The following is a 23,531-nucleotide window of genomic DNA, read 5'->3' as shown; positions in this document are numbered from 1 at the left end:
GCCAGATGTGGCTGTGCTTATCATTAGCTGCAAGGACCAATTCACTTTCCTGTGATTCAGTGGCCTTCATAGAAAAGTGAGGCTCACTCTGAGTTCTGCCTCACAGCATCTGAAGAATCAAGAGCTAAATAGACTGTGTAAATATATAATAGCATAGTATGATTATGAAACAAGAATACACACAGGAATTATACCAGAAAGATCTGGATGTCCCAGACAACCCAGATAGTGTGGTTGCTGACCTTGAGCCAGACATCCTGGAGAGTGAAGTCAAGTGGGCCTTGGAAAGCATGGCTAACAACAAGGCCAGTGGAGGTGATGGCATTCCAGTTGAACTATTTAAAATCTTAAAAGATGAAACTGTTAAGGTGCTATACTCAATATGCCAGCAAGTTTGGAAAACTCAGCAGTGGCCGGAGGATTAGAAAAGATCAGTCTACGTCCCTATCCCAAAGAAGGGCAGTGCCAAAGAATGCTCCAACTACTGGACAATTGCACTCATTTCACACGCTAGCAAGGTATGCTCAAAATCCTACAAGGTAGGCTTCAGCCATATGTGGACCAAGAACTCCCAGAAGTACAAGCTGGATTTTGAAGGGGCAGAGGAACTTGAGACCAAATTGCTAATATGCACTGGATTATGGAGAAAGCCAGAGAGTTCCAGAAAAACATCTGCTTCTGCCTCATTGACTATGCAAAAGCCTTTCACTGTATGGACCACAACAAACTATGGCAAGTCTTTAAAGAAATGGGAGTGCCTGACCACCTTATCTATCTCCTGAGAAATCTCTATGTGGGACAGGAAGCAACAGTTAGAACTGGCTATGGAACAAATGATTGGTTCAAAATTGGGAAAGGAGTACAACAAGGCTGTATATTGTCTCCCTGCTTATATAACTTATATGCAGAATACATCATGCGAAAGGCAGGACTGGATGAATCCCAAACTGGAATTAAGATTGCCAGAAGAACTATCAACAACCTCAGATATGCAGATAATACCACTCTGATGGGAGAAAGTGAGGAGGAATTAAAGAATCTCTTAATGAGGGTGAAAGAGGAGAGCGCCAAAAATGGTCTGAAACTCAACATCAAAAAAAAAAACAACACTAAGATCATGGCCACTGGTCTCATCACCTCCTGGCAAATAGAAAGGGAAGATATGGAGACAAGGACAGATTTTATTTTCTTGGCCTCCATGATCACTGCGGATGGTGACAAAATTGTGCTTCTTGGGAGGAAAGCGATGACAAACCTCGACAGCATCTTAAAAAGCAGAGACATCACCTTGCTGACAAAGGTCCGTATAAGTTAAATCTATGGTTTTTCCGGTAGCAATGAATGGAAGTGAGAGCTGGACCATAAAGAAGGCTGACCGCCAAATAATTGATGCTTTTGAATTGTGGTGCTGGAGGAGACTCTTGAGAGTCCCCTGGACTGCAAGGAGAACAAACCTATCCATTTTTGCAGGAAATCAACTCTGAGGGCTCACTGGAAGGACAGATCCTGAAGCTGAGGCTCCAATACTTTGGATATCTCATGAGAAGAGAAGACTCCCTGGAAAAGACCCTGATGTTGGGAAAGTGTGAAGGCAAGAGGAGAAGGGGATGACAGAGGACGGTGTCATTGAAGCAACCAACATGAATTTGACCCAACTCCGGGAGGCAGTGGAAGACAGGAGAGCCTGGCGTGCTCTGGTCCATGGGGTCACGAAGAGTCGGACACGACTTAATGACTAAACAACAACAATAATTATGGAAAGCATAAATTATAGAATCATAGAGTTGGAAGAAGCCTTGGAGATCATCTGCTCCAGTGGTTCTCAACCTTTGGTTTCCTATTGTTTGTGACATCAGCTCCCAAATTTTTCATCATGGGTTATAGTGGCTGGGACTTCTGGAAGCTGATTTCCAAAATACTGGAAGACAGAAGAGCACAAACCTTTTTTCTGCTTAATTTCCAATTCAAGATGTAGCTACAGCAATCCTCATAGGTGAACTGCTGGAGGCACGCTTTTCGAATGTTGAACATTTGTACCAGCAGAGTATACAAAAAAGTTCCTCCTGGTTTTTCAATGAAACTTGTTACAATTTTCCTTTGACTCTAACCCTGATCACAGTCGGTGGCTAAGTTTTTATTCTCAGTTTTAAGAATTTGTAAAATGTTATATTAAGACAACCACCTGACTCAAGTTTTATACTGTTGATATGTTCTAACAACTTATTTTGTATATCTTGCATTATGTTTTTATCTTTGAATTTTTGTCTCTATGTCCGTATAATAAAACTTAACTAACTTAACTTACCCTGACCTCTTCCAGTAAATTATGATATAGAAATTATGATATAGAACAAGTTTAGTGCACATTGAACTAGATAGCCTGAAGTATGCTCATTATTTATGATCTGGTCACCATGCTTTTGTTACTGCAGTCTAAGATTGCATTAACATGTAGCTATACTTCAGAAATTTACAGGCTGGAATTCACCTGTGCCATTACTTTGCCAGGGATCCTCAGCAGAATTTGTTTCTCACAGATTAAAAAAAGATTCAATGTCCTTTACAACAAAATCAGAAGAAATTGTATAGACAATGGTCCAGTCTATGCAACTGACATAAATCTCATCTGCAAATTGCTAAATTAGCTCAGATATTTGTTGTTGCTTGCCAAGTATCATGACACATTACATAACAGAAAATACCTATACTACCTTTTAAATCTGCTACAATTCAACAATGAGATTTACACAAATTGCACTATGTTGGCATAGGGATCCAGAAGGATTTTGGTCATTAATAACAATAAAATAGAACACGGAATCTATCTATACATCTCTCCCTGCCTGCCCTTTGATGATTTATTCTAGAAAAACCATAAAAAAATCAGTCAATATAAGATACTTCTAAGGACACAGGTACTTTATAAAATAACAGCAACAAAGTTGAATGCTTCAGAATAGTTATCTCAATTTAAGGGGAAAAAAACTAAGCTTCTTTACAGAGTTTAGTCAGATGAAGGAAAAGAGCAGCATTTCTCGGCATCAAAGCACCTTATGTGAGTAGCTACTGTAATGGCAAGCCTTTGGAGCTGACTCAAGATTTGCGACAGATGGCAACAAGACATTAATCTAAACAATGCACTATTTTCACTTCATCTTAGAGACAACTGCATCTGTGTACTTTGATTAGAAACCAATGTTCTTTTTTTTAAAAAAACTACTGTATAGACATGATAATTTAGTGTATAGTTTTCCAAATCACTGCATAACTGTTGCAAATAGGACCTACACAAAGTATAGAAGCCCTGATACTATTACTTCCTAGACAGGGTTTTCCCTGGCTATTAGATTTCATTTATCAAACAGCAGTTATATTGGCCTGACAATGTCTTTTTTTACACATTTATATTTGCCATACAAAAAGCTGTGGGTGCCCTGAAGTTGCTGTTGATCACCAGTGTAATCACAAGATCATAGTTTGTCAGAACAGAAGACAGACTGCAAATTTTGAAAAATGTGATCCGTAGTGACCTGTGCGTAAGTACATTCACATCCCACATTAAAGACAGAGGATGAGGCAGTGGATCCTTCTACCATCACTTCTTTTTGTCTACTCACTGATTAGGAATGTCACAGTCAGAAAGGCTCTCTTGTCAGTTCAACAGTGACATACGACTATGAAGACCTTTTCATTTTCCCAGGACTTAGGGTTTTTTGTTTATTTGTTTTAATGTTTTAGAACTTTTTGTAGTAATCACTTTTCCACATAGTTTTTAGGCTTTTTAAAATCTTGTGCTCTCCTGTGCTAATAGTATGTGGTTTTGTAGGTTGTGAGATGGTGGCCAAGTTGGTTGTGAGATGGTGGCCAAGCCTGCTTGCTTAATATACTGCATCACACTAGAGGAGCCCCATTGAATCAACAGGGATTTGATGAGTCAGCTACTGCAATGGTCCCCAACCTTTTTAATGCCAGGGACCGGTTTTGTTGAAGACCATTCTTCCAAGGACTGGCATCGGTGAATGGGGGGGGCATCCATGCGTGGGGGTACCATGCTACTGCATAAGTCCCACTGAATCAAATGACTATACTCCAAGCAGAACTTACTATATTAAGGTACAGTAGGCCGATTTGAATCAATATTTTTTTTTTGAGTTTACTCATCAAATTCTCATTGATTCCATGGGTCTACTCTAGAGGAATTTACTACATTAAGCAACAGGATTTTGAACACTGATTAAATTTACTTCAATTTCTTCTTATGTTTCCATTTATGAGTTTTACATACTTATACAAATTATTTGCTTTGGAGGCCATGCAACAGTACAAAAAGCAAAAGCTACTATTACATTGCAAGATTGAAGACAGACATTTCTTAGAGAACCAAACAGAAGACACAGCTGCCCCATCTCTCCCCTTCAGGAGGAAATGTAATCTAATATTATGTGTTACAACTCAATCACTTTAAGATTACCCATCGGATGGTATACTAACATCATTGTATTTGTAGGATCAATGTTAACAATCAGTGTAACAAATGCTCTAAAATTCTTGTAATCATGTCACAATATTCAATATTGGCCACTAGAATCTAACTAAAAAATTATGGCAACTCAACTCGGTTGTCATAAATTTGAGCTGCAAACTAATGCAAATTTAAAGTCATAGGCATTTGCTGTTGCACATCAAGTCTTGCAACTGCTGTGCAACATCAACTGCCTTTGCCAGCTTTAGATAGAAATACTGCATCTACACTTAATGTCTTTCATTTTATATGACAGTGTGATCCTGTACCTATCTACTCACAAGTTTCCTTAATTTCCATTTCTATTATTACAAGACGAGTCATACAGAATTGTACTCCAAGACTGCAGTCTTGCATCTGTTTTCCTGGAAGTAAGCCACATGAACTGACTTTTAAATAAGTATGCATAAGAATGCAACAAAAATCACTTTCATTTAAATATGCATTAATGATTTGATATAACTCAACTTCTTCCTAAAAATTTGATATCTATTAAAATACACATTAGAGCAGTAACATATGACAAGATAACTGCTGAGCTTCATAATTTAAATCATCAATATTTTTTACAACATAATTGAACATTTTCTTAGCGAAGGTATAGCACAGGCATCACCAAATACTGTAATATTGAAACCCAATGAAGAACTTCCAACTCCTCTGCAAAAAACTTGCTTTATTTTACTTGTAAGCCAGCTTGGAAGATTTTTATTTATAAAAACAGTTTGCAAATACATAAACAATAATACATACATGAACAAGTAAATCTATTTAACTTTTAAATTTCTGAGCAAAAAAAAAGTCTTATAAACAGTTAAATTTACTTTAAGATTTTCTAAAGGCACAAGTTTTGAATGCTACAAGTGAAAACAACACAAATAGAATTCACGCCAGCTTTTTTGCACCACCTTATTTTCACTACTCTCTAAATATAAAATGTCTCAGGAATCAGATCCTTACTATTTAATGTCTGCCTTTTTTCAAAACCTTGCTTTCCTGATATTTAAGTATTAAAAATGCATAACGCAAACCTTTGTTAAGATATACATGTATCTTGAACTAGGAAAACGTAAAGAAAATATGTTCAAGTATCAAAATATTTCTCACATCGTGACCTTTCTTAATCCAAACATTATCAAAACAGCATCAAAACGACACTTTTCTGGGATTAAAATCAAAACTGTCACTTAAATGTCACATGTGTAACCGTCTTTTTAAATTATCCAAATCATGCGTATTAACATCTTGCAAAATTACTACTGTTGCTTTTGTCTGGGATGGATTAAATTCAATGGTCATCAAACAACAGAGGTCTATTAGCTCTCTTTGACAGTTCTGTAAACCCTCATTAAGCTTTGGGAACAAGACAGGAACTTTCTTTAGCTGTTTCATTTCAGGTACTGAAAACCCAATCAAGCTTGTTAGAATTTCATCAGCAAAATTAACTTCCAGATAACCTGTGCCATCAGATACTTTTGCTGCTATACTCCAGACGCCACCACTGCTTGTTAAATTTCCTGTAAGAGTTACTATAAATGCTTTAATTTTCACGGTTGTAATACATTTGGGCTTGCTGCTTAATAAGACTGATAAATATGTGAAAGGAGGAGTATCTAAACAGACTTCATGGAATTTATTCTTTATTCTGCAACTTTGTACATGGTTAGAATATTGTTCAATTTTTGTATGAAAGTCTGCTAATCTATTGCTAGAGATACAGGAAAACATTTCATTGCTTTTACTATCATTCTTTTGTACAAGCTTATAGCTTAAACAGCCATCCAAGTTCTGGATGTGCACCACTTCATGATTTGTAGAAAAATCTCCTGTGTTTTCTTTAGTGTCACTGTATAATTTTCTTTCCTCAAATTTCTTTTCTCTGGTAGGCTGACAGTTTATGATAGGACTTCTGTTCAGAACCTGTATCTGTTCTTCCTGCACCTCCTCTTCTAAAAATAAATCATCATCTAATGGAAATTCATCAAAATGCCCTTCCGTATTTTCCAAAATGGGAACATTTTGTTCTTCATTTCCTGAAATGAATACTGCAGGACCTTGTTGCAAGCTGCTTCCATTGCTGAGAGAAGAATGCCTGGCAGAATTTGAACTGGTACTTCTGCTATAATAGCCACTTTCAAGAGGGACTTCATTGATTGAAAATTCATCATTTTCCTCAAGACCTGCCAGAAGCTCTTCATCAGAGGGGCCCAGAACTTGACCAAGTTCATCAAGCGGTTGTGAAACTGCAGATTCTCCAATATTTGTCCTGATAGTGTTAGGACCATTTTCTTCATCTCCAATTAGTCTAGCAAGAACTCTTTCTGCAGCAAATTCTTCTACAAGGCTCTCTACTTCACCTCCCAACAATCTCACATTTTCTGGTTTAAGCAAAAGAACACCTAAGCGATATCCAACTTTCCCTTGTATCATAACTTTTGTACCTGGAGGAAGAGTGCTGTAGAGGGCAGGAATAGGATGGTATTCCATACCTTGAATGTGATGTATGCCGTCAGTTAGTTGTAGCATTAACATTCGAGTAGGTTTTGTCTCCCAAGACCTCAAGGTTCCCTGAGTACTGGCAGTGATTTCCTCATTGACACTATTTTTCCCTCTTATCCTCTGCAGCTGGGAATAGGCAGGTTGACTCACATCAACAAGTGAATCTATTTGTATGGAATAAAAGCCATTCAATTCTCCTTTTGGATCATTTAAAATACAGTCAGGCAGAACAGGGTATTCAAGATCTCTGAGATCAGTAAGAAGCCATTGCTCAAATACTTGTTTATTAATTGAAGCCTGAGCCAAAGTGCTCCCACCATTTTCTTTTTGAATCCAATCAATACAAGCTTCTAGCCACTGTGCTGAAACCTTCACATGCCATGTAGATGAAAGCCAAGTTTCTACCCTTGCTGCAAGAACTGATGGAGTCATCTTCTTTTAAGCAGGAGTGCAAAACTTGAAAGCCCTGAAATTAAACAAAACAAACTTTTTTGAGACATCTTAAACAAGCTACTATCTGAAAGTGTATACAAAAACAAATTTGTCTCTAGACTGTTGTGTATGTCACAGTTAAACTAGCTATAATCCAAATACTGAATTGCTGAGGAATCTGCTGGATCACAGCCCATCTAAGTAGTGTCCTGTAGCTCTGCAACTGAGATTAAAACTGTATGTGTGACAACTCCAACTAGTTACATTATTACATTAATTTATTTTATTTTTATTATTTGTTTTATTTTATTAGATTTATACCCCACCCATCTAGTCTACTCTGTGCGGCATAACAAAATTTAAAAACAATAAAACCAATAACATGCAAAAATCCAAGATGCAAAAATGTAGATATTAAAATACAGCAGGAGGGAAAGCCTGCCTAAATAGCCATGTCTTTACAGTAGTTAGGACACCCAGAGAAGGATCCAGACGGATCTCTACGGGCCAGTTGTTCCAGAGGCAAGGGGCCACTGCCGAGAAGGCCCGGTTCCTTGTTCTTTCCTCCGGGCCTCCCTCGGCGTTAGGCCCCTCAGTCACCCAGCCTTGCTAGAACGAGTGTCTCTGGCAGAACTGGGTGGGAGAAGGCGCTCTTTCCTAAATGAGTACAGGATATGGCACCTGTCTTGGTTCAAGCCTACATGCATTTACTTAGAATTTATGCTTTTGTACACCTTAGCTCAGATATACACTATATGTTTATCCTGATCATTTAGAAACAGAACACCACTCTGGACAGTTTAACATTCCAAGATTAGAGAAGGCCTCATTGCAAATCACTACTGGATGTACTGACCGCTTTGCTCCTAGATCCAGAAGCACAGGCAACAAGAGGTACTCCCTCAGGCATGCGTCTTCCCAGTTCCTTGCAGACATTGTCAATAACAGCACTTTATAGTCAGTCCAGAAACAATTGCCGATGCAAATATTTCAAGATCAGTGCTGTATTGTCCCTAATATCTGCATTTTGGACCAACTAAGATTTCCAGATTACTGTATATTAAAGGGCATTCCCAACGCCTACTCCCACCAAGATCTACCCGTGTCACTCGTGCGAGCCAGGAGGTGAGGCTGAGGAGCTTAACGCCGAGGGAGACCCGGAAGGAAAAGACAAGAAATCGGGCCTTCTCGGCGGTGGCTCCCTGCCTCTGGAACAACTTACCTCCTGAGACTCGCAGGGCTCCCTCGCTGACTACCTTCAAGAAGCAATTAAAAACTTGGATGTTTCGGCAGGCCTTCCCATCACATAACTCATGACCTCTTTCTTTCTCCCTTACTGTGCTATGTTTTGTGTTTTCCCATCATAATGCAGTGTTTTATGGTTTAGAATTGTTATTTACATGTTTACTGTACTATTTTTTAAGATTGTTAGCTGCCTAGAGTGGTCCTCGATTGACCAGATAGGCGGGATACAAATTAAATAAATAAATAAATAAAAATAAAAATAAAAAATAACAACAACAACAACAACAACAACAACAACAACAATATGAAATAACCCCAAAACAGGTTACTGGAGCATTAGTCACCATGGTTAAGCTCTTTTTCTGGTAATGGTTTTAGCACAGTGGTCGTCAACCCTCAGTCCGCGGCCCAGTGCCAGTCCATGGGCTTGCTGGAACTGGGCTGCGGATACGAATCTCCTGGGCCCCCACGTGCGGTGGGTGTGTCGCATGCAAGGGGGGTGTTGTACACACGCACGAGCACAACACCCCCACACTCACATGGAGCTTCCACCTTGCATAAAGCTCACTCCCCTTAGCCGGTCCGCGGCCCCAAAAATGGTTGGGGCCCGCTGCTTTAGTAGATATATTGGCCAAAGTTAGTGGGCAAAGAACTTCATGACACCAAAGCCTCTTGTGCCTCCAGTGACAAATCTGGATCAAGGACTACGCCAACTGTTCTTTCAGTGAGTTGTGAGGAGGCTTCAGCTGTCCCCAGCAGGACATGTGCCTTGGTTCAGTGCCCCCCAAATAATCTCAAAGAATCTGGAGGCAGGGCAGCCTGAGGGTCCAGAAGGTGAGAGCAGAGCACAAAGCAGGACTGAGAAGGCTGATGAGCCATTCCGGGAAACTGGAGCAGAGGCAGGGTTGGTTGATGGACCTGGGCTTAAAACAGGAGGAGGCGCAAGAGAGTGAAGACTTGTCACTTTCAACAGCCTCTGAAGGGGAGAATGGGATGGAAGCCTCAGAGGAGACGTAGCCCATTGTGTCCCCTTGGTGAGAACCAGCTATTGGTGGACAGTTAAGTGGGTCCACTTCTCTGAGGGAAAGGACCCAGGAGAAGAGTGCCAGAGGTCATCCAACCTGGGCCTCCATCACATTAACAGAGATACCTAGTCTAGCACCTGTCCACTGGCCTGGCCTGGCCCCACCCCAGAAGTGGAGGAAAAATCACAACAAGAACCTGCAGCATCTCAGTGCTACTGGCTTTCCTTAAAGGGCATTAGCTGGCTGGGGTCAATGTTGTGAACTAGATACCAGCCCCAGATTGGAAATTTCAGAGGCCCAGTGAATAGAACTGGCTGAAGATTGAGATCAGCGGCAGGTGCCTAAGTTCCCCATTGACAGTCAGAATGGGAAGAGCCAGACACCTCACCAATCCCTGTACCATTCGCCATCTCTAAGACCAGTTCTAGCACCAATGACAGTCTGGAGTAGAGATGGGGGCATTTGTATTTGAATACAAATACCCCTGCACAGGTGGACATTATGAGAGTCCAGCACACTGGGGCCAGACCGTCCACTCATCTTCCGCTGTTGCCGTGAGCACCGTGATCCTTTCCTATAGCTCCAGAGCTTGCAGTCTGTGAGCCACTCTTCAACCTTGCAGCACAGCTCGTCCTCTCACCTCCTGCCAGGAGTGGCTTGCAGACTGCGAGCTTTGGAGCAAAAAGAAAGGATCACGGAGCTTGCAACAACAGCAGAAGGTGAGTGGACGGTTATGTCCACCTGCGTGGGGGCATTCTTATACAAATACCCCCATCTCTGGAGTTCATGGAGCCTATGGTTGAGGAGACCCTCCTAGCCACCTCCACCCGGGGGTGGTGATGAGTCATAGAGATATACACCTCAAATAGCCCATCTACCCAATTCCTGTGTGTGAAAACCTTTTACTCAACCTCCGCCTTGTTCAGCTCCAGTAGTTCCTGGATGAGACACTTTACCTAGATTCATTTCAGTTGGACTTCAGGCCTGGTTATAGGACAAAACTGCTCTGGTTGCTTTGGTGAATCACCTACACCAGGAACTAGACAGGTGGAGTGTGTCCTTGTTAGTTCTGTTAGACTTCTCAGCAGCTTTTGATACCATCAACCATGGTATCCTCCTGGCCCCCTCTCTGGGATGGGACTTGCACTGTTTTACAGTGGCAGTGCTGGGTGATTCCTGCTTGATATCCTGGTTGCCGGCTTGAGGGGTCCCTCCGGGTTCTGTTTTGTCTCCTATGCTATTTAACGTCTACATGAAACCACTGGAAGGGACTGTCAGGAATCTGGGATTCGGTGTCACCGGTATGTAGATGACACCCAGCTCTGTCGCTTCTTCCATCTAAATCTGAGGAAGCTGCTTCAGCTCTAGTCCAGTGTCTAGTGTCAGTAATAGACTGGATGAGGGTTAATAAACTGAAACTTAATCCAGACAAGATATAAGTGCTCTTCATCAGTTGAAAGGCAAGGAACAGAGATGCAGCCTGTGCTGGATGGGGTTACAGTCCCTCTGAAAACACAGGTGTGCAGCTTGGGGATGCTCCTGGATTCATCCCTGACCTGGATGCCCAGGTTTCAGTAGTAGCCAGGACTGCATTTGTACAATTAAAACTAGCGCACCAGCTGCATCTTTTCCTGGAAATGACTGATCTTCCCATGGTGACACATGCTTTAGTTACATCCCAGCGAGATTACTATAACACATTATACCTGGGCTGTCTATGGAAACTTCAGCGGGTCCAAAATGGGCAGCGATATTGCTAACTGGGGCTAGTTATGGTAATCACATAACTCCCCCTGTAAAATCAGCTCTACTGACTGTCGATCCATTTCCAGACACACTTCAAACTGATGGTTCTAATCTATAAAGCCCGAAACGGCTTGCATCTACACTATCTCAAGGACCATGTCTCTCATTATGATCCTGCCTAGGTGTTAAAAGACCATCATCAGAAGCCTTTATCTTGGTCCTGCCACCTTCCCAGGGGTGTTTGGTGGGAACATAGGAGACAGCCTTCCCAGCTGCTGTTCCTAGAGTTTGGAACTCCCTCCCACAGGTTAGGCTGGCCCCATCTTTACCATCCTTCCACAAGTAGGCATGTTTTAGGTAAGCTTTCCCAGAGTAACTAGCTGCCTGAGTGGAGCTTTCAAATGGATGGTTGTACCTTAATGTTCTGAATGTGTTTTGGTGTTGCTAAGGTTTTTTTTTAGTAAATTTGTTTGATTTTTTTAAATATTTGTATACTCACTGTTGTTATCTTTAATATTTTATTTTAATGATGCAAGCAACGTACCCTCTAATTTTCCTCCCCACTGGGCAGGGCTCCGCCTCTCTCACATTACTCCACCCCCACATATTTTATTTATTTATTTTATTTATTTATTTTATTTCTATCCCGCCTATCTGATCGTATTAGACCACTCTAGGCGGCTTACAATAAAACAACAATGTAATTTTAAGACATTACAGCTAAAACGTAAATGAAGATAGAGAACAAAATAAAAGGAAAAGATCGTCAAGGATCTAGGTTCCATTACAACCAGAACCTAACATGATTGCTGGGTGGTGGAGGACAGCTGCATGGAGGGAAGCGGAGTTGTGCGCATGCGTACACACACCCAGCTTAGTGGGAACATTGGATATAAGCCATCTTGGGTCCTTTTTAAGGAGAAAGGCAGGGTAAAAATGAATGAATGAATCAATATGTCACGGTTTTAGGTTTTGACTGCCTGGAGTTGTAAAAAAGAGAAGGGGTCGTATTTACATATATGGTGGTTATGTGAAAAAAGAATGGAATTTAATATTTAAATAAATATCTGAAATACTGTAATTGGATTGAATATTCAAATGTCTCTGTTAACAGCCTTAATGAATCTGATTAAGGAAGATCAATTGGTGAAAGAAAATAAGGATTTAATATTAATAATGATTACGGCAGCAAGGATAATTTTTGCAAGGAACTGGAGAAATGATAATCAATTTAACTTGGAGGAATGGTATAGAGAATTATGGGACATGGCAATTAATAATAAACTGACATGTGATATGAAAATAAGTAGAGGCCAAATGAAAAATAATGATTTTAAGAAAATATGGAATGTATTTTTGGAACATGTATTTCAGAGAGGGAGGGGGTTTACACCGAGGGAAGAAACAATGAAATTTTGGAGTAAAAATGGATGGAACGAAGTGTAATGCTACCGTGTTTCTCCGATAATAAGACACTGTCTTATTATCTTTTGGGGGAAAGAAAAGGGCAGAGGGCTTATTTTCGGGGGAGGGCTTATTTTAATGACCCGTCATTAAAATAAGCCCTCCCCCAAAAATGCGATCTGAAGAGAAACCAGAGCATTTCCCCCCCCCCGAAAGCTGGCGACAGCCGCACCAGCGGCGGCGGCGGCGGCGACTACTTGGGCTTGGCCAGGGAGGAGACGGAGGCTGGGGAAAGGCAGCGGCTGAGAAGAACTGGGCTTCTCCTTCCTGCTTTCCTGCTTGGCTCCTCTCGCTTTCTGGCTCTCTGCGAAGCCCTCACCACTGTGGAAGCGAAACGAGGAGGAAGGGGAGCCAAAAAGGCAGGCTTTGCCGGGAAGGGGGAAAACACAGCGAGCGAGCGTGCCTGCTCGGCTTGCAGGCGATGCTCCTCGCTATGCTGCCTTGGTCGCCTCCTCCCCTCCGCCTTGAAGCTTTTGTTCTCCTCCTCTCTGGTCCGGGGGCAGGAGCGCCCGTGCAGCGCCCGCAGGGCTCGTGCCTCTCTCTCCCTCGCGCGCCGGGCAGGGGAGTTCCAGGCGGAGGAGGAGCTTGCGCGGCTGTTGGCTCCCGGGATCCCATTCGGCGCGCCCTGAGACGAAAACACTGCCATGAAGGGCGAAGCTCTGCTTTCTCCCTACTGCATTCCGCTCTGCTGAAGGGATGTTTTTTCGCGCCCTCGGTAAGCTTACCCAGGGCGCAAGTAGGGCAACAGGGCTTATTTTCGGGGGAGGGCTTACTTTAGAGGAATCCTACAAATTAAGGGGAGGGCTTACTTTCGGGATAGGTCTTATTATCGGAGAAACACGGTAGTCCTGAAAGTGATGGGTGCACAAGGGTTATTGTACTTTATTGTATTGTTTGTATTTCATATAGTTTTTTTTTGTGTAGTAGTAGGTTTATTTTATATTGATAAAAATTAGGGAAAAAAATAAAAAAAGAATTTGACTGCCTCATTTAGAGAATTATTAAAACGAAAAGATGAAAATAGAGGTTTCTTCACTCTCCTATTTAATTCAACAACCCATTTAATACACCACAGGGTTGTCTACTCAGTTATCACCATCCTCCATGTCAGTTTGGTGAAAGTACCCATCCATGAAAGCTAAGCAACAATTACCCTGTTTCCCCGAAAATAAGACCTAACCTGAAAATAAGGCCTAGTATGATTTTTCATGATACTCATAATATAAACCCTATCCCCAAAATAAGCCCTAGTTGTGAAATCCCACCCTCCACCATTGTGCAGCAACCAAAAGATGACAGGACTGTATTTGAATAAATTAAATAAATTAGATTGTTGTACATGAAAAAATAAAACATCCCCTGAAAATAAGCCCTAATGCATTTTTGGAGCAAACATTAATATAACACCCTGTCTTATTTTCCAGGAAACAGGGTATTTTGCATCCCAGTGAATTATGTCAAAAAGACTGCATGTGCTAGCCCTGTGCCAGAAACATAAGGGACAGCTGTTCAAAGGGAAGGATGGATTACTGTATTCTCGAAACACAATCAGACAAGATATTTTTGTAGTTGCAAACTGTAGTATCAGAGAATCCTGTACCATAACTATAGGCCAGTGTGGACAGAACTGCCATCTTTAAGAGCGCACCAGTCCCTCCCCACAGTCAGTCTCTGGCTCTCTAAAGAAAAATTTCCGTATCCCCACTTCATTTGAGGTGACACTAGGTTCAAGACAACTTCATAAAAGGACTAAGGCTACAATTCTCACAAACACACACACCCCAGAATTGCGCTGCGGGCCAGAGCACACTTATTGAACTCAATGGCCAGTGTCCTGTTTCTAGGCTCAACTTAAAAGAGATCCACTGAAGCAACTACTGAATCTTTAAGTCCAAGCTTATGTAAATCCTACTAAAACAACAGGTCGATTCTAGCTGTAGCTAATACTAGTGGCTCATAAGGCTTATACAGGATTCCACTTGAAGTTATTCCCTAAAGGGGGGAAACGTTGATTTCGACAAAATTTAAATAAATTTGGAAAGAGGGCTTTTAAAAAAAACAGACCACCATACACCACAGGATCTTTTCCCTTCCCATGTTTCTATTTCCGTGGGACACACTGACTACATCCATCCTTCCTTCCTTCCTACCTACCTGCTATCTCGTAGAGAAAAGAACACGCCCTTCCTAGCTCCTACCTCACACACAAGTGAGAAGCTTTCGGTTCTCGTTTCACCACCACCACCACCACACACGGCTACCGAAGTCGCCCGCCCTCTCGACTCTCCGCTTTGTTTTCAGCGCCAAAGCGAAGTATCACCTCGAACTTCCCCGCGCTCGCGAGAAGTCAGCCCTATCGCCTGCCCTACAGATCGGGAGGAAAAGGCGGAGTTTTGGCCGCCGCCATTTTCTGCGATTCCCGCAGCCTCACGCACGCAGGCTCAGGTCAGTTTGGTTCTCCTTGAAAGGTTTTACTCTTGTCTTAGAAGCCCAGCGATTTGAATTTGGTTTTTAAAAAATGTTTGATTCGTACTATTATTATATGTAAATATCACGCGACACCTGAATAGGGTTGGAAGGAAAACGGGGGGAAAAAGCATGGGAAAAAAGGGGATTCCGTCAAAGGACAGGGACCGGAACACTGCCCAATCCCTCAGGCCGAGTTTGTGGTGTTGGCGCGCAGACGGTTTCCCACGGAGGGCGGGACTCGAGGACATAGCAGCCTCAGGAAGCGGAGAAGGATAGCTCGGGGAACCAATAGAGGTGCAGTGGCGAGGCCGGGGAGCCAATAAGCGAGGGTCCGTAGTATGTGAGAGCGCGCGCTCGCTGCCGTTTTCTGATCCTCTTTTCTCACTCCCGGAGGCGGCTTCGGTAGTGGAGTTAGCGCGGTAAGGAACCAGGAGGGCCTTCGTGTATAGATTTCCCCAGGCAGCTGACTTCCGTCCCGTGCCTTTAGGAGATACATTTTTATGTTCTGTGGGGCTTTGTTGTTGGCGCGTGTGTTTTAGCAAACAACGTGTGCGTACTACATAATTGTATGAGGGGCGAATAACGTAGCGGGGAGGGGGCTAGTATTGTGGCAAAAAGGGAGCCCGTCGGGCCGTTTCTCATGACTGCCGTTGCATTTTCTTTCCCCTTCCCCCCCCCCCCCGGTCCTTTTCCCTGCCGGGAGCCCTTTTCCTCGGCCACGGTTTCCGCATTGGCTGCGGAAGAGAGCGGCACGAGTAAGGATATCTGCTAGTTTTGTGGCAGAAATCATGGCGGCTGGTTGGGGGGGGGCGAGAGGCGTTTCCTTCCCTTCTCGGGCCTGCGGACACTGATCCTGCCCCGGCGACTCCACTATGGATGGTCCTATTTTCCTTTCCTAGGAGGAGAGAGACGGAGACACGCCAGATCTCCTTTGTGTCTCTCGGAGCGGAGGCGAACTGTCTCTTAAGAGAGCCGCCGCGTGGCGGTACTTCTTCCGCTCCCGGCTCCTCCTAGCAGCTCGTGATCGCCATTACAGCCGAATATGCTGTTACGGCCGCCATTTTTAGGTCCCGTTGCTTTCCTCCTAAATCAGCGTAAGATTATGCAACGGGTTCTCATTTTCTCATTTTGCGTGTCGCCTTGCCCTTCTTCCTTTTGAGAGAACGAACTCTTCCTATTACATCGAGCCCGCCAGAACCCTTGAAATTGGCAACTGAGTTTGCATAAATTGACCTACAGTATAGCCGAACTGCGACGAGGGAGGGATTAGATCCTTTCTGTTGTAACATAAAAAAAAGTAAAATTGCACCTGGGAGAATGGTTTATATGGGGGGGGGGGCCTCGCGTCGTCCACGGATAAAATGGGTGCTCAGGTTCCAGGCGGTGTCTGTGAAATCCTTGTTGCTCCCTTTCGTTGCTAACAACATCGTTAGTTGCATTGCTGTAACATGTTCTTTTATGGTAAATTCCTAAATCCTTTTGGATTTGTGGTTGTTTATGATAGTTGCGATTAGCCTTGAAGACTGCGCTCCAGACACAAAGGGAGGAAAGGATTCGGGAATGCTTTTGTGACTACAAAGAGCAGGCCTATTAAAATTGGAAATAAAGCAACTTTTGAGTCTGTTTCCTTCAATTGCACTAATTTGTTATACTATTTTGTAAAGGAATATTAGTTGCAGTCACTTTTTTACAGTTGAATTAGGCTTTTTTTTCTTGTGTAAACGCCTCTAATTGTGTAAACTGAACTGAATTCATTTTTGTATTTTTCAAGAGGCAGAATATCGCTGCTTTTAAAGATCGGATATAGGGGTGCATTTTGTGTATTAAATAAGATTTTGATAGCTTCAGAGTGGAAGTTTAAAACACTAAGTTAACACAAATTGCCAAAACTAGGCACATCATCTTTAATTGAAAACATCTCTGCATTCAGTATTGTTTCTCTAGTGAAATAAATTAGTGATAACTGAGTTTAAAACAATGATAGGTTGAACAGGTTGGGTGAAATAGATGTGTAGTGCTGAGTTAAGACCCAGTGTGTCATGGGATTGCAATTTTTTTTTCAGTTACTTTTGGAGAATAATATAATTGTTGATAAACAATTGCTTGTTTGATAATTATTCCATATCTTCATTCTGGAAACCTAATCTGTAAATGAGCAAGACCAACACTTAATGTATGTTGCTTTTCATAGGCTGTCTGATCTTTGATCCCGCCCAGAACACTTAAGGTTTGCTTGGCAAAGCTATATAATATTGGTGAGTGTTGTAAACCAAATGTGCCCTGTCCCATTTCTTCAGCAAGCTGCAGTTTGATGTGTTCTTGAAGTACTTCAGTATGTTTATTATTTAACAGGTTTTATCTGAAGTGTAAGAATAATGGAGACAGAGCAGCAAGAGGAGACTTTTACTAATACAGAAACAAATGGTATGTTTTCTCATGGATAATTTAAAGCTTTTGACTACAGTTGTGACTGCATGGAATCTCTAGCAAGAGTTCATTAATACTTTGAATTGTGGCAGTTATGTTCTGCCTATACTGTAACTGGGCTCTTTGTAACAGAGTACAGTACTTATTACCTCATAGGTGTGTGTATGTTTTATATAATTCTATAAATGTTGTAAAAGTGGACTTCTAAAATAGCCGGGCTTCCTCTTCCACCATACCTTTTATATCAGCTGTGGAGGATCCTGTAATCATCTTGGCAGATTTGGTGGCCTATAGGATGAAGAGGAAATTCACTAAATTCAGATAGAAGCCTTTCAGCGTTGACTTAACTTGTGAAGCAGTTACTTTTATATTAGGTTTTTTCAAAATTTCCAAAGATACTGCAGTTGCTCAGGATACTGAGTTTAGAATGTTCACTTACTGAATAGTGAACATTTAAAAGTTCATATAATATATAACTGATTTTTTTTTACATTTAGAAGGTAATTTAACTTTAAATTGTAAAATTTTAAAATGAATATATAATATGAAATTGAAATTCATAAATAAAAGCTTTCGCTAGCAAGTGGTTGATGGTTGGCTTCTTTCTAACAAAAACGGGCAGTGAGTTTACTAAAAAGTTATACTGCAACCATATTTTATATGTTCATTGCACTAATGTAACCAAAATGATGTTTTAATAGATATATGTTATGAATGCTGTTTGGATTGTATAGTTTGTACTATAATTAATTTTGAAACCCAGTGTTGCATAACAGAAAGAGTGATAGACTAAGAATCAGGCTACCTGGATTTAGATCTGCTCGAATGTAGAACCTCATGGAGGTGTTAAGTCTACATGTGAAATTTTCAACTTCTTACTTTACAGACTATTAACTGATGTCAAAAGTACATCAGTTGCCCAGGGTTTTTCATTCTTTATTCTGTAAACAATAGGCAAACGTCCAGCTGAAGATATTGAAGAGGAGCAGGCCTTCAAAAGGTCTAGGAATACTGATGAGATGGTGGAATTGCGTATTCTGCTTCAAAGCAAAGTATGTTTTTTACTTAATATATTTTGATATATATGTGGTATTGTTTAATTTCTTTGCTTGTATTGAAACTAATTTTCAGGATAATGCACAGAGATAGACAGTAGGTTTATAGCTTCTACTTAGTTTTGATTAAAACCCCAAATTTGATACAAAAGATATATTCTTTGAATTAAAGAATTCTCAGCTCCCAAGCATATTTTAAGTAGCTGACCAAAGATTCAGTCCTTTCACAAAAAAATACATTATTTCAGTCAAATGATGTGTTGTCTGGGTCAAGCCGTTCAAATAAGCTATGATGTACTTCAGATTACCCAGGAAAAGTAGCAGTTAATTTTTGAAGAGGACATGTATATTTGATGTTGTAAAATGGGGCTCTCAGTATGTTCCCCTTCTAAAATTTAGGAAAATACCACATGCAGCTCATAGAGTTACCATGCTAAAACAGCAGATTTCAAAGAACAGTAGTGGTTAGTCATTTAAAGTTCTCATAAATTATAAGAAGTACTGTACTAGGATAACATGTTATGTTGGCGGTACCCAAAATAAAACGGAACTGACCAGAAGATATGTGACTCATGTTTAGTGAAATAATTTAAATCTCGGTGTTTAGTTTAAGTTTTATGAATTTTGCTTTCTAAAGCATGAGGAGTATGAAATTAGATCCAACATACAGTACTCTGGTTTCTTTTCAGATCATATAAGTCTCTTTTTTCAATTTAATATCAATGTCTGTTTTTGTTTTATTTTCCTCTGAGTACTTTTAGAAAATGTTGTGTAATTTTTGACTTTTAGAATGCTGGAGCAGTGATTGGCAAAGGTGGCAAAAATATAAAAGCACTACGTACGGATGTGAGTATTTGCAGATAAAACACTGATAATTTTGTAGAACATGGCATTTATGACAGATTATGTCCATTTCTAGGGACAGATTTTTTTTATGTACAAGCTGTTGTAATACTTTTTAAATTTAGGTGTCAGATAGTCCTTTCATGCTATGATTAAAACACAGAATAAGTCATGTGAAAAAATACCTCTCCCTTGCTTTACAAAAACATTACACTAAATAGTTTATCTTATTGCCTTAATTTGACTACTGGAGAACTCACATTTCCTGTTAAAAACAATGTAGCTGTTTTGGTTGTTTTTTTTTTTTTTTAACCATATACTTTTTAAAATATATACTTTTATAGTGGGTTGACTCTTGTGAATAGACACGTTCAACACTATGCTTTGTAAAAAGCAATTTCTTTCTTTTGCGTAATCTTCAATATTTTATAGTAATGATACTGGTATATAATGAAATATTTGGCACTATCATTTCACATTGTGTTTGATATTCATTATATTGTAAAACAAACTCCTGCAGAATGTTGTAACTGTCAACTTTAGTTATTAGATCTGAGGTACAAGCAAGAACTGGGTAGCAATCACTTGTATAGTAACTGACCTTTCTGAAGCTAGTGTACTTAAAAATTCACCTACCTAAATAAAGATTTCATACATATAATTCCGGGATTAGTGGCTTTCCCAATTTTCCCAGGATTTCAGTAATCTGAATCTCTACAGATTTTGTGTCTACCCTCACGAGCCAGCCTGCTACTACAACTTTTAATGTTAAAAGTAGTTTAGGCCAAGTGACTCATTTTTACAGTCCATAACTGTTAAGCCACAGTCAATGTAACTATCCGTTATTGTGTTAGTCTTCAGAACAACTTAAGCTTGTTTCATTGAGAGTAATGAGTATAGTTTGTATTAAATTAAAATTTATTGCTTTTCCCCCTCTTCCCTCTCCTTGTTTTTTTGGCCATATATCTCCGTTGCCCATGTACTGGATCGACTTGCCCCTGCGTTGCCCACCATGACGTTGGCCCATCCGCCCCTGAACGCCCATGTGAAAACCCTGGTTGGCTATGCCCAAAAATGTGCTCGTTGCCAAACGGGTGCTTACTTGACAACTTCTGATTGAATGCCCATGCCCAATGCCAACATCCACGAACGCCAATGACCAATGCAGTACAATGCCAGTGTTTCAGTCCCAGACAGCAGTGGCCCCGAGCGGTATGTCCCAACAGTTTATGCCTCACTGCCTGATTAGAAAGAGAGAAATGTATATTATTACCTGCCTTTTATATAATTAAATAGTATCCCCTTAGACGGTGTATTGTTTTTTTAAGTTTTCTGTCTTATTTTCCCCATTAAGTCTTTTTTGTCACTGAACTTTTACGTGAGTTGCCCACCCAACAATCCACTAATTTTATTTCGATGGAAGGAGCACAGCTTCAATTATTGTATATTTGCTACATTGTAAATGAGATTGTTTCAGAATAGTCTCTTGCTCTGCTCTGTCTTTGTGGCCCACCTTGCTCCCCCAGCATTGCCTGTTCATAATTTTTTCTGATGAAATGCTAACTCCTGGTTCACTCTTCCTTCACTTCTCATTTGTGTTGTCTTTTTTGTCTTGCATTTGTATTCGTTTTCTTGCAGAGCCCATTAGTAATCTAATTTTAACTGGTCTCATAACCCTATTCAAATACAGTGTTCACCACTTGCATATTCCCGTGTCTCCTCTGACAAGGTGTGCCAGTTTAACAATGTAATAGCAAGGGTGTCCTAAATTAATGGTGGCGGGGTACATGAGTATACACTCCTGCTTTCAGTTCTTCGACAATTTCTTGTCCAATTAATCTGACTCCTTCCAAGAAGCTCATTCTTTTATCTCCAGAACCTTATATTAAACTTGTACCATTTATATTATTGGGCATAAACAAAGGTGCATGTGCTGTAACATCAGTAAACAGACTTACTTAAGTGGGGAATATTAACTAAGTTCTGCTGGATAAAGTTGGTTTGTAATATATATAATGATGAATGCACAACTTCACCTTTTTTCCATCTTGTTTGTGACTTCTGAAACTTAATGTGACTTGACAGCATACTGAGCATAAGTGCAGATATTGAAACAATTGGAGAAATCTTGAAGAAAATCATCCCTACTTTGGAAGAGGTAGGTGTTCAGCATTGGCAAGATTATGCATCTAAGTGCCTATCTTAGAATGAGTTTCTTTGCTACAATTTCTTTTCTGTACTGTGGGGTGCTGGCAATCTATGTCAAGAATTCTGAATGAAATTTGGTTAAATGTTTTTGTTGATGCAGTGATGTCTGTTGAAAAACAAGGGTGGGTCAGGCTCTTGCCTCAAAATCTGGTGCAGATTGCATACATAGGGAAGAGAAGTAGGTTCCACTGCATAGAAAAGTTTGGTTTTGTGACATTTGATTCCATTGTAAGCCATTTGTGCACTGAAGCTAACCAAGCTTTAACTGTAGATACAGTATAGGAGCAAAAACATCTGTTCAAAGTCAAATTGTAGTTCTGTGGAGCTTAGCATGTTGTCTACAGCATATTTCTTATTTCAGGCAGTAAACAGTCTTAGCCTTTTGGTAAATGCTGTAGCAGGTAAGTAATACTGAGCTGAGCTTTTTGTGTAATATAGAATCAGAAGACTACAGATGAAAGGAGGGATCACATGGATTATCAGGTCCAGCCCTCTACTGAGGCAGGAAATCTTTTAACGAAATCATCCTTGACAGATGGTCATCCAACATCTTTTTAAACTAGTGTTGGAGAAATCCACCATCCAATGAGACACCCCATTCCATATTGAACAGATTTTACTATTGAGAAGCTCTTCCTAATTTTAAATTTGAAGTTTTCCTTCAATTTAAATACATTACTTCGAGTCCTGCCCTGTGGAAGCTTAAATAAATAAATATGGAGCTAGAGAAAACAAGCTTACTCCATCTTTTATATGACTGCTCTTCTAACATTTGTACCTTGCTATCATCATCATCTCTGTCTTCATAGCCAGCTCCTGCAAATGCTTCTCATAGGGCTTTGTTTTCAAATCCTTTTAGCAGTCTGGTCACTCTTCTCTGGGTCCATTCCAGCTTCTCAATAGTCTTAAATTGTGGTGCTCTGAATTGGGCAAGATAATCCAGTGAGGTCTGGCCAAAACAGAATAGAGTTGTACTGTTTCTTTTTTCTTGATTTGCACATTAGATTTCTCTTGATGCGACTATCGTGCTGCTTTTAAAAATTTGGTTTAGTTTCATTTCATTTAGCTTCTAGTCTTCTAATATGGGGGTCCCCAACCCCTGGTCAGCGGCCCGGTGCTGGTCCGTGGTCTTCCTTTAACTGGGCCGCGGACATTTATCTCTGCCCCCCCGCCCGCTCCCCTTCCAAAACACAGACACACACACCTGCCCGCCCGATCCCCTGGCTTTCCATTCCCTGGCATGGACCCCATTGCCTTCTTCTCGCCTTACAAAAGGCGCGCGTGCGCTCCTCCTCCCCCGCCCCAATCGCCTGCCTTCTCCTGCCCTCCGGTGCCTTCCAGGTTGCCTGCTTGGAAGCACGGACCCCATTGCCTCCTTCTCCCCTTCCAAAACGCGCGCAAACCTCCCCTCTGCCCCAGTTGCCTGCCTTCCCGGTTGCCTGCCTGGAAGCACGGACCCCATTGCCTCCTTCTCCCCTTTCAAAACATGCTTGTGCGCACCCCGCCCCAGTTGCCTGCCTTCCCCTGCCTTCCAGGTTACCTGCCTGGAAGCAGGGACCCTATTGCCGCCTCCTCCCCTTCCAAAACGTGCCCGTG

At 41.1% G+C, this 23,531-nt stretch overlaps 2 protein-coding genes across 10 annotated transcripts in view; one reads left to right on the top strand and one right to left on the bottom strand.

Annotated features, from left to right (window-relative positions):
* Positions 1–5,183: 5,183 nt before the first annotated feature.
* RMI1 (RecQ mediated genome instability 1) lies at positions 5,184–15,254 on the bottom strand. 2 transcript variants are annotated; one of them, XM_020812839.3, is made up of 2 exons: positions 15,132–15,254; positions 5,184–7,487 (listed from the first exon to the last, which is right to left on the bottom strand). In XM_020812839.3, the coding sequence occupies exon 2, from the start codon at positions 7,451–7,453 to the stop codon at positions 5,717–5,719; it is 1,737 nt and encodes a 578-aa protein (XP_020668498.3). In that variant the 5' UTR covers positions 7,454–7,487; positions 15,132–15,254; the 3' UTR covers positions 5,184–5,716. The 2 variants fall into 2 exon arrangements, with proteins under 2 accessions (XP_020668498.3, XP_020668499.3); XM_020812840.3 differs by having other exon boundaries at positions 15,088–15,226.
* HNRNPK (heterogeneous nuclear ribonucleoprotein K) overlaps positions 15,251–23,531 on the top strand; it is a 26,499-nt gene continuing 18,218 nt past the window's right edge. For 2 of the 8 annotated variants that reach the window (XM_078386130.1, XM_020812843.3), the window contains exons 1-7: positions 15,615–15,821; positions 17,594–17,657; positions 17,755–17,826; positions 18,784–18,881; positions 19,674–19,730; positions 20,896–20,939; positions 21,813–21,885. In XM_078386130.1, the coding sequence (XP_078242256.1) occupies positions 17,778–17,826; positions 18,784–18,881; positions 19,674–19,730; positions 20,896–20,939; positions 21,813–21,885 (321 nt within the window). In that variant the 5' untranslated portion in view covers positions 15,615–15,821; positions 17,594–17,657; positions 17,755–17,777. Of the gene's footprint in view, positions 15,379–15,614; positions 15,822–16,511; positions 16,864–17,593; positions 17,658–17,754; positions 17,827–18,783; positions 18,882–19,673; positions 19,731–20,895; positions 20,940–21,812; positions 21,886–23,531 lie in introns of those variants that run through there. The other 6 variants (XM_078386131.1, XM_078386129.1, XM_020812846.3 and 3 more) reach the window with 5 other exon arrangements.

Source organism: Pogona vitticeps, chromosome 2 (genome assembly GCF_051106095.1).
Source record: "Pogona vitticeps strain Pit_001003342236 chromosome 2, PviZW2.1, whole genome shotgun sequence".
Classification (NCBI taxonomy): domain Eukaryota; kingdom Metazoa; phylum Chordata; class Lepidosauria; order Squamata; family Agamidae; genus Pogona; species Pogona vitticeps.
This window is presented reverse-complemented; position numbering and strand designations above follow the sequence as displayed.

Excerpts from the sequence above, each read along its gene's own strand:
- RMI1 (XM_020812839.3), bottom strand. The coding sequence starts at position 7,453 with ATGACTCCATCAGTTCTTGCAGCAAGGGTAGAAACTTGGCTTTCATCT.